The sequence below is a fragment of the Populus alba genome, chromosome 2 (assembly GCF_005239225.2).
Source record: "Populus alba chromosome 2, ASM523922v2, whole genome shotgun sequence".
Taxonomy (NCBI): domain Eukaryota; kingdom Viridiplantae; phylum Streptophyta; class Magnoliopsida; order Malpighiales; family Salicaceae; genus Populus; species Populus alba.
The window spans coordinates 11,380,551-11,391,538 of NC_133285.1; the positions used below are offsets into that span (position 1 = coordinate 11,380,551).

The following is a 10,988-nucleotide window of genomic DNA, read 5'->3' on the forward strand; positions in this document are numbered from 1 at the left end:
TTAGTGCTTATGACATAATTAAACGAAGAGCATTTTTTGAAAAGCTGTAATGACTTAGCCTGCAGTTCAAATTCAATTATGGAATCTCTTTTCATATTAAATAATTACCTCAATTTAAAATTTAAAATTATTAAATAAAATTTTAAAATATAATTTATATTATTTTTTAATATATCTCTTAAATAAATATCTTTTAAACCTGACAATTACACGAATTCACATTATATTATGCTGAATTTTTATCAAATAAATAGGGATAGTAAGATTTAAACTCATGATTACTCGATCAGAACCATATTAACCTAAAACTTTAAGCTATTAAATAAAATCTCAAAATATAATTTATATTATTCTTTAATACTTCATCACAAACTTTATCTATTTTTAGAGTTTTATTTTTGTTTATATGTGTATATATATTTAACTCCTTTCTCAGCTTAACTGTAAATGTCAAAAATTTATCTCTGAGCCCAAATTGTAGTTACATAGGAGTCATAATAACACTCCAAACAAGCTGAATGATCAGCGATACCTTAACCATAGCTAGAAGCTACTCAAAATGCACATATCCAAGATTGCTGGAAAACATCATCCTTGGACAGCCCATGATTTCAAGCTTCCTTTTAAACATCTTCAGCGCTGTTTCTTCAAACTCTCTCAAAAGCCAACAATAAATCATAATTAGCTTTCGCGAAAAAAGTGAAATAACAGACTAGGCACCTTATTGATGAAGACCAGAGCCCCCGACGGTAGCAGCCCTAGTTGGTGGAAAAAGTGGTGCAAGATTGAGGAATCTGTGGAGATCCGGGCAATCCAGGTATTGCACTAGGTGTACTAAGGTCGTTAGACCCATCTCTGCTCCTTGGTGTACCCATAAATGTGGAGATAGCTGCTGCTAAGGCTGCAGTGAGATTTGGGTCAGAAGCAATGACCGCAGTAACTGTCTCAACCATTGAACCGTGGCGCTGCCCTAATTGCACTGATGGAATTGCAGGTAACTTAGAAGCGACATACATCGGATTCCCTGGGAATTGTGGGCAGCCATGCATAGGAAGAGGGAATGTGACTGGAGAAGGAGAAGTGCAGGGGAATGGCATTGTAGTGTTTGGGCCGTGTGTCAAGTCCAGGGTTACAGTGGGAAATGGTGCAGAAGCAGATATGGTAGCCATTGTTGATGCATAGGGCAAAGAAGGGTAGAAGCAACTACTTGAGGATAGGCCTTCTCTGCTAGAGGTTGAACCTGATAAGAGCATTGTTGCTGCAGATGAGGTAGTATTAGCCATAACCGTAGCAGCTGGGGGAAGAGGGTGGTTGTGATTTCCTTCATATGTGGTAACGAGAATGGTCTTGTCTTCTGCACATCTTTGCACCTGTTAAAACAAAAACATGAAAAATGTCAGTAAACCAGCAATCAAACCTAAGTATACGGTTGGTCAATATTAATTTGAAGTCAGAATACATATAGACCTCAAAAAAAATAAAAAAAATCATTGTACTCTTCACCTCTTGATCTGTTTAATTTCAAAGGAAATGTAAAAAATAAGATCCCATGCTTGATTAATTAAACTTCTACAAGTTTGTAATTTATCTTATAATAAAGAAAAGAAGAAGTTGAACGATACCGACCATTAATATTTATTGACTAACAAGTGAACATGAAGTAACCAGCACCATCATCACATTAGATTACATATTGAGAGTTGAAAGGCGTAGTATTTGTTATTGACACTTGACTATTTACCTGCTTGCGAACTGGGCATCCAACAGTCATGGAGCACCGATAGTAGGCACGAGGACAAGGGTTACCTTTGGCCATCTTTTGACCATACTTCCTCCACTGGCATCCATCGCTTATCTAATAAATTAAACACAAGAAATTCACTGATCCGGCCATTAATTCATTTAAATTATTATTATTCTCTTGCAGCACAGAAGTGCAGTGGTTTTTCTTTTTAATCCATGTAAATTAATGCTCACCAAAGGAGCCTCCGATCTTGCTCGAACGGACACTCTAGCCTTCCTGAAAGGGACCTCAGGGACTTGCTCGTTAGGCTTTTCTTCTTCTAATCTTGGACTTTTTGGAAAGCCCAAACTCTGGGATGTTAGATCAATATTACTATCCTCAATTGAAGCTCGTTTCCCTAATATCTGAGACTTTGTTTCCATTGTATTTGTTGGAGAGACCAGCATTTCTTGCGCCTTGTCGTCGGATACCGAAGGTTCAATATTGGCATCTAATCTTGCAGATGGCCGTGGGTCCATTAAGAGTGGAGCTGACATTACTGGAGTTGGTGTGTCATTTAGCTCCCCTCTCTGCATCAAACATTAAAATGAGATTCCATACAGTGAAAAAGACACCAAAGAGTTCCGCCAACCGTTTATTAAAAAAAAAAAAATTTGATCCTCATATCCCTTCGTATCCTATTGAAGATAAATTCAATATCTAAATGAAATATTCAAGTTTTGGACCATCTGATTACATTCAATGAATGCCGTGCTTCGTAACTAGAGAGAGAAAATAGTGCCAAAGAGAAAAAAAGGAATAGTAGCATATGCTCTCTTTATAGGTATTGATAATGGAACACCTTGTACGATCTATTGCAATAGCTAGGAGATAATGCAGGCTTAGCTAGGCTGGTGATCCCTGCATCAAAAAACTTGGGACAAATCTTTGTTAAGCAGTAGCACTCCTGCAAACACGAGATCCTATGGAAGCAAGCTCTATGGTGGTCAAATAGAAATTACTTATTCATATTATACAAACTCGGGACTTTCCCGTCATCTGTCTTGGTGGATTTGGAACTGAAAAGGCCTAAAAAATGTGTATTAAGGTATTGAAAAAGTAAAAATGAGCCGAGTAATCGCACTTTCCAATTTCAGGGAAGCACGTTACTCATTTCTTAATTACTAAAATATTTCAAATTACCGTAGCTATATTACACCATGACCATTTATTCAAGAAATTCGTATGATTGGTAAGGGTGAATGAAAATCCATCTATCTCCGACCAACACTAGACACACATATATACTATAGTGGAGAGGTAACTGATCAGTTAAGCAACTCAAACGATGAATCACCTGCTGAACCCGACATCCATGTGTCTGTTTTTGCATTGCCACGAGTAGTTGAGCTTGCAGGTCCTTGTAATTCTTGGTAATCTGATCCAACGAGCTTCTCAGCTTCTTATTCTCATCATGCTGTCTCCCCAACTCTCCTCGTAGTACTCTCAGCTGCAAAACCAAATCCTCTTACTTTAAAAAATAAAATAAAAAAGCATGTGAATTAATAGCATCAGAAACTCCAAAGACTCTAATTAAGTACCAACGTGAAAACTCACTTCATTATCATTTGGTTCTTTGGCATTTGCTATTATTGAAATCCCAGAACTTGAAGTTGACAGATTCAATCCAGTCTGTAACACATGAAATTAAGTCAGTAACAAGCAAACACAAATACGTACCTACTATGCTCATATATTGTTAGATACAGTATCGTCATGGCCATGCCCTTAAAACCTAACCTTTCACAAATGCGTGATCACCTATAAAGAGTAATAAGTGGACAAAAATAAGGTGAAAAAATTCAAGAGGTAGGTAAATACATTAAAGAAACCTTACGTTTAGGCTAGAATGAACCAGACTTGATGATCCAATATTAATCTTCATCTCTTGATGCTCACTTGGTGATTTACCATTCCTATCAGAAGAAAAGAAATCAACTTCTTTCATCGTGGGCTTGGTATGATCACCCGAACTATAATCATTTAAGTGATCGGATACACCTGGGTTTTGCCGTAGAAAGTCGCCGGAGTGCATGAACACCAATTCACGGCCTTGTTGATCCATGACTAAAACGAGGGGAGGGAGGGGAGGGAGGGGAAGAGAGAGAGAGGGGGAGAGAGAAGAGATAATGTGAGCGTAGTGGTTGGGTAGGCCTTTCAACGAGAGGTATTTGTATTGTTTAGTTAACAAAAGACTAAAGAGAAGGGAGGGATCCAAAAAATAATTACAAGTCCCTAGAGAAGACCCAGCCGTTATTTTCTCGAAATTGTTGACATCATTGTTGTGTTAGGTTACACGTGGCACTATTAGAGAGGGGACCATGCGGCAGCCGTGCAGCTTGTAACATATCATATTTAACTACTTTATGGCATGTAGGAGAATTGGGGATAAATTGTGCCATTATCATACAATTTTATTTATATATATAAAAAAAACCCAATTAAAATAGCAGAAAAAGTTTTGGAAAAAATAGTATATTTTTAGATGCTATATTTTTGAACCGCAAACCCGATAAAATTTCAATTAATATCACGATTCACAATCACGATATTAATTAAATTCAGAATTAACCAGTCGATTGATTTGAAAATAATAAGAAAAATAACAAAATTATCAAAACCAGGGCTCCAAGATGATATATTTGAAATCTAAATATTTGACGGTCGAAGTAGCGATTTCATAACTATTCTAAGAAAAACGAACCCTGAAAACTCCTAAAAAACTTTGAGTGCAATTCAACAATCAGATCAAAAGTTACGGCTTTTTTAAACCATCATTATATTCTAGCGAAACCAAACCTTTTTTTAAAATATAGACTTGTCCCAATGGTCTATAAATTTATTTGCTAAGTCATCCATGTAATTTGTTCGAGGCATATCCTCATTTAGTTGTGGTAACCTCATACATGATTGCTCAGAATACCTGTTATCGTAAGTCTGATTACATCATTGACATTAATAAAACATATTTGAAAGAAAAAAGTTAATAAAATTATGATTTTTGTATGAAATGATCAACCAGTTCGTGCAATCAGAACAATGGGTTGAGCCAAGAAATTGGTTGTGAGGCTACATGTTAGTTGTTGCGCTTCAAAAGCGCAACAAAGGTGAAAGTGTGTTATTTTATCAAATCTTTTATAAATGGTGTTATTTTACCAAAAATTTTAACTAACTGTGCTAATTTTTAAAAACATATATATGAGAATTAGGGTAGCTAGATTTTCAACAAAACCATAAAGGCATTGTGATATTGATTATTTTTCAAAGTACTTGAGCTTGAAAATGCATCAAAATAATTTTTTAAAAAAATTTATTTTTTACATCAACAAACTAAAATGATCTAAAATACATAAAAAATCAATTTAAAGCAAGAAAATATCCAAATTTTCTAAAAAGCATAATGTGGCCGCAATAACAAATAAGCTCAAAATCTATACTTATATTTTATTTTTTCTCAATGCTTGTTAAAAACATTTTTCAGATGGAGTTTCTAAATCCAAAAACAATGTATTTCTATTAAGATAGTTTATAGCTAAATTTTCAGAGAATTATTTAAAGTAAATATTTATGGGATAATATTAGTCATTGAATCTCAAATATAACCACAAAAAAATAGTTATTTTGATTGATTAAGTTTGGAAAACTAAGACAATTTGATAAAAAAATAATTCAAGTATAAAAATCTAAATATAAAAAAATTACCAACTTCAAATAATAATTTTGTAGTTAACTCCTAGAGTCGCTGTTTATGATAACAGAGTAGGATTTTATTTAACAGTGATTGAGGTTGAGATTGAGTATGGGAAGGCCTTCCACGTAGGGGTGGTGATGGTATCTCTAGAGGTCAACGTAGTTGACAACACGACTTTATCTTATGGTGGTTAGAATAAAATGATGACGAGTCATACATATATAGAGAGTAACAAAAAAGAAAACCTAATCCCACCGACTTAAAGTATATATATAAACCTACTTTAATTTTAAAAATATCCTTGTGATAAAGGACATTTAAGGTAAATTATACCTTGCTTGTCTATAAACAGATAACTAATCTATAAAATCAAACACAAGGATAATAGGAAGAGACTAAAGATGAAGCATGATACATAAAAGTTCTATCAAAGAAGTTCAAGTTCATCATGGAAGCAAAGGATCAAAATCATTTTCTTCATCAATCAAACTAAGAAAATAAAGGATTAAAGTCTTTTTCTTAATAAAGAATTTCAAATGGAGTTTCTCAATTAAAAAAATAGAGTATTTCTATTAAGATAGTTGAGTACCAAATTTTTAGAGAATTATATAAAGTAAATATTTATGAGATAATATTAGTCATTGAATCTCAAATATAACAAAAAAAATAGTTATTTTGATTAAATAAGTTTTGAAAACTAGGATAATTTAATTAAAAAAAAATGAGTATAAAAATCTAAATATAAAAAATGACCAACTTCAAACATTTGGTTTTATAACTAAACTCCTAGAGTTGTTATTAATAATAATGTAGTGGGATTTCATTTAACAGAAATCAAGATTGAGTATGGAAAGGTCTTCCATGCGAGGGTGGGGATAATATTTCTAGAGGTCAATGCAGTTGACAACATGACTTTATCTGACGGTGGTTAGAATAAAAGGATGGCGAGTCCTACATATATAAGAAGAGAGTAAGAAGAAACTAATCCCACTGACTTAGACTAAAAAAAAAAAAAACCTTCTATGCATTAAGATTAAAGAAGAAGTGCCTTGTTTTTTTCCTTTTGGAAAACTTCAATTTTAAAAGAGTACCTAAACATTTCACATACAACACCCATTTTAAAATTAAGGTACATTAAGTAATTGATATGATTTTTATATGAAAGTATAAAAACATTTCTTTCTATATTATCTTGTTCTTGTTCTTGTTCTTAACCTTCCATAAAGAAAATTAATTTTCAATTTTAGTTTTACTTTGTTCCTAGTCTCTAATATACATACCTTTTACATCAATTAATTCCATTAAATTTAACTATTATTTTCATTGCACATGATAGTTTTTATATAAACCATAAATGGCATAAAAACAAATAAAAAAAATCCATATTGACTTATGTAATGATTTGATCGTTTATTTATGGAGGTATATAGCTAGTTTATGATTCATCATGATTTCAATCATAAAAAAATTCAAATCAAATTTAGAATAAATCATATTCCATTATTCCACTCTTGACCCGTAAGAGTATAAACTATGAATAGCACAAAAACAAAAGCAAGAAAAAAAAATCCACTTTGAACAACTTTATGACTTAATCCTTTATTTATTAAGGTTCGTAAATAGCTTAAGATTCATTCGAAGTTAATTAACAAAAAAAAATTCAAATCAAATCAAATCAAATCAAATCAAGAACTAGTCATGTTATATTATAACACTCCTTGTCCATAAGAGTATAAAGTATAAACTACAAAAAAGAAAGAAAGAATGAGTCCAAGATAATATTTACCAACAATCTATCTATCAAAGTATTCTACAAAAGGATTCAATAGTGTTCCAAGTTATCAATGATCATATAAAAGGATTTGCCAAAGTTCTAAGTTTTCAAGGATCTTCCAGAAGGATTCACTAAAGTTTCATGTTTCCAAGGATCCCAAAAAAAGGTTCATCGAAGTTTCAAGTTTTTAAAGGTCCTCCAAAAAAATTCACAAAAGTTTCAAGTTCTTAAGAATCATTCTAAAGGATTCACCAAAGTTTCAAGTTTTCATGGATCCTCCAAAAAGATTCACTAAAGTTTCAAGTTTCAAAGCAATTTCCTTTTAAAAGGTTCACCAAACTTTCATGTCACTAGGGATTATCTAAAAGGATAAGCACATGATCTTTAAGCTTACAAGGATCCTCCTTAAGAATGTTTGTCGAAGCTTCAAGCCTCTGTGAGTCCTCTTGAAAAGGTTTGCCTAAATCTCTAAGTTCGCTGGCTACTATATAAGTGTCCCAAGATACTGTTAAATTCTTGAATCATATAAAATACATAAATCTAAAGGTCATGATTCAAGAAAATTGAGAGAGTTTAGAAAGAAAGATAAGAAAATATATATATATATAAAAAGTAAGACAAGAACAAAAGGTGAAATAAAAAAATCTGCTCTCCAAAAATAAACCTCCAAAAACTTTTTAAGAAAAAAAAACTCCTTTTCCTAAAAAGATTCATCAAGTAAAGTAAAGAAAAAACAATCAGCCTAAAAATTCATTTATGAAAAAAAAAAACATTAATGTAACATTTATACCTTATTATTTTAAAGCTTTGATATAATTTCTCTGAATTTTTGACACTATATATTTGAGGACATTGGTGTGGTATATGTTGTAACCCATTTCTGGGTCCCCACATAACAAATAATAAAATACAAAAAAAAAATTCAAAAAAAATATATTATCAAAAAAATAGAACAGTGAAAAAAATGCCAGAGCGCCCTAAAAATGCTCAAAAATTGATTGAGGATGTTCAAAAATCAAAAATTAATTTTTGACAGTATATCATTGACTGATGAGAGCCCCGATGATAAAGAAAATTCAATTTGAGGAAGAACAATGCAAAAATTAGAAAGTTTTATAAACTCAATTTAATTTATTGAAGGTTTAATTGAATTTATGGAGTTTTTAATTGCAAGAAAAATTGATTTTGGAGTTAATTTGGGCTTTAATTAGGAGAAATTAATTTTCTGGGGTCAAATTATAATTTTTGGAAGTTAATTTGGTCAAATCAGGGGCTTAATTGCATAAATATTGAAGTTTGATGGCCAATTAGGGACTTATTTGAAGAAATCCGAGACCAAGGACTAAATTGAAACACGCGCACAACTTAAGGGCCTGCTTTGAATCACGCGTTTTGGCGCCTTTTCCTTTTAAATGAAACGGCGCGTTTTGACCAAAACGGCGCCGTTTCATGCACTGTTTAAAAAAAAAAAAAAAAAGGAAAACCCAAAACGGTGCCGTTTTGAAACGGCACTATCATCTTCTTCCCTGCGCACGCAGAGAACAGGGGAGAAGAATTTTTTCTTCTCCACTTTTCGCCGAACTTCTTTCCCGGGTTTGGCGCAATAAGACGCCTATTATTCGACGTCCACTTGCCTCCTTTTTATCCATTGAACGGATAGTGGAGGGGCGGCCAACAGTGGCCGCCCCACCATTCGGCCCCCCCTGTTTTTGGCTATAAAAACAGGGAGGAAGAGAAAAAAAAAAAAAAGAGGGACAGAAGGAGAAGACCGAGAGAAGAGAGGAGAGAAGGCCAGAGAAGAGAAAAGAAGAAGCAGAGAAGAAAACGAAAAAAAAAAAAACACAGAGGAGAGAGAGAGAAGGAAAAACCGCCGGCCACAGTGCCTCCGCCACCATCGCCACCGTGCCTACGCCGCCAGCAGCACCGCCTCGACGCCACCGCAGGTAACCTCCCGCTGCCCCGTCTCCTTCTCCTTTTGCAGCTCCTTTCTTTTTTTTCATGCAGAACGTGAATTAATTCACGTTCTGCAGCAGTTGAAGGAGGCTGGTTACTGTGCTTAGGCACAGTAACCAGCCCATTTGGTAATGGGCCGGGTTGGCCCAGCCCACTGATATGGGCCGGGTCCGGCCCATTTTTTTTTTTATTTTTTATTTTTTAGAATTTTTACATTTTTGTTTTCTGCACATGTTTTATCAATTTTGCTTAATATCGATTTGTATTTTACATCGTAAAAATATAAATCCGGTATTAAAATACCTAGTTTTCGTCCCGCGGTACTGTTCACACAACATAAAAAAAATCAAAAATATTTGTTTCATAATTTTTCCGCGTCGTTTTTATGTCATTTTGATTAATATCGGCCAGTATTTTTATGTCGTAAAATACAAATCCGGTATTAAAAGACCAGGTTTTCGGCAAAAACTTCCAAAAATACAAAAAAAATGACAATTAAAAAAAAAAATTTGTTTTTGTGCATACGGCCAAGTATCTCAAATCTAAAATATCATATCATATTTTTCATATGTCAAAAAACAATATTTTAGCATGCATTTTGGCTTTAATAACCAGTTTATTAAAGTCAAGAGAATATTGGCCAAAATTTCAAAAAAACAACAAAAAACTTTATTTTGTTTGTCTCTTAGTATTCGAGGTATGACATTATATGTAATGCATATTCTGGATATTAATTCTTTTTTTCCGGACAATCGAACCTGGGGTATGACATTACATGTAATGCGTATTCCGAACAATTACAAACCACAACAAGACTTTAGATTTTATCAGACAAAACAATGCAGCTTACCTTAGGTAGGGCGTAGTTGGGGTGCTAATACCTTCCCTTTACGCAACCAGTCTCCGTACCCGATCTCTAAAGACCAGTTAAGGTTCCTAGTAACCAGAATACTAGGTGGCGACTCCCAGTCCATATTTTCACATATAGAGACACGAATTCCTTGTCTCTCCTTATTTTCCAGGAATACATATTCCGATTATTCCTTGAGGGTGGACGATCGCCGCGCCGCCGTACACGTGCGACAGAATGGCGACTCCACTGGGGATCTTGTGGACTAAGCTTTGTTTTTTTCTAATTATTGTGTTTTTTTGTTGTGGTGTTCATGTTTATTGTTTAAATATGCATTTCCTTTATTTATTTCTCACGTGCTTTAATTTTGTACATATTTGTTCATGCATTGTATAGAACTGCCTCATGTATAACATGCTTTATATTTGTCAAGCACACACAAGCTTCTAAGTTAAGTGGGGAATTAACGATCTGCCTTATGACTATTGGTCGGGTTCAGATGCGTGAAACACCCAACTCATATCTGAGTGCCTGCTTGGTAATGGTGGGCATACGTGTCTTAACTGTTCTTTGCAACGCCCCCATACTGCCTTTACGAAGGACGTCACTGGGCAGATATGAGACCCTTTTGAGACCAGGTAGAAAACCTATGCATGAATAGACGCTGTCTTTAGTTTGTATGCGTTATCTTTCTTTACAGAATGTCATAAAAAAAAAAAAACAAAAAAAAAAAAAAACAAAAAAAAAAAACCATGTCACCCTTGAAGGGCAAGTGCATCATATAAATTACATGTTCATACATTTAACATGCATACATGCCAGATTGAAATATAGGTCCCCAAAAAGTCTACAACACCCGACTTCGAGCAAGAAACATGGAAGATGAAGAGCGTGCTCAACGTGAGGCCTATTTGCACGACGAGTTGGAGTCTCTGAA

The 10,988-nt window shown here is 33.9% G+C and overlaps 1 protein-coding gene across 1 annotated transcript; it reads right to left on the reverse strand.

The window, feature by feature from the left end:
- Window positions 1–371: 371 nt before the first annotated feature.
- Window positions 372–3,947, reverse strand: LOC118040095 (probable WRKY transcription factor 47). Its single transcript, XM_035046958.2, has 6 exons — window positions 3,621–3,947; window positions 3,341–3,415; window positions 3,081–3,233; window positions 1,978–2,313; window positions 1,742–1,855; window positions 372–1,370 (listed from the first exon to the last, which is right to left on the reverse strand). Exons 1-6 carry the CDS (start codon window positions 3,846–3,848, stop codon window positions 759–761), a joined length of 1,518 nt encoding a protein of 505 aa, XP_034902849.1. The 5' UTR covers window positions 3,849–3,947; the 3' UTR covers window positions 372–758.
- Between the last annotated feature and the right edge of the window lie 7,041 nt (window positions 3,948–10,988).

Bases quoted from the DNA above. Each gene is read 5' to 3' on its own strand.
- LOC118040095 (XM_035046958.2), bottom strand. From the start codon at position 3,848: ATGGATCAACAAGGCCGTGAATTGGTGTTCATGCACTCCGGCGACTTT. The intron at 3,416-3,620 runs GTAAGGTTTCTT...CATGTGTTACAG, and splicing joins TGGTTCATTCTAGCCTAAAC to ACTGGATTGAATCTGTCAAC. The intron at 1,371-1,741 runs GTAAATAGTCAA...TTGTTTTAACAG, and splicing joins GATGCCCAGTTCGCAAGCAG to GTGCAAAGATGTGCAGAAGA.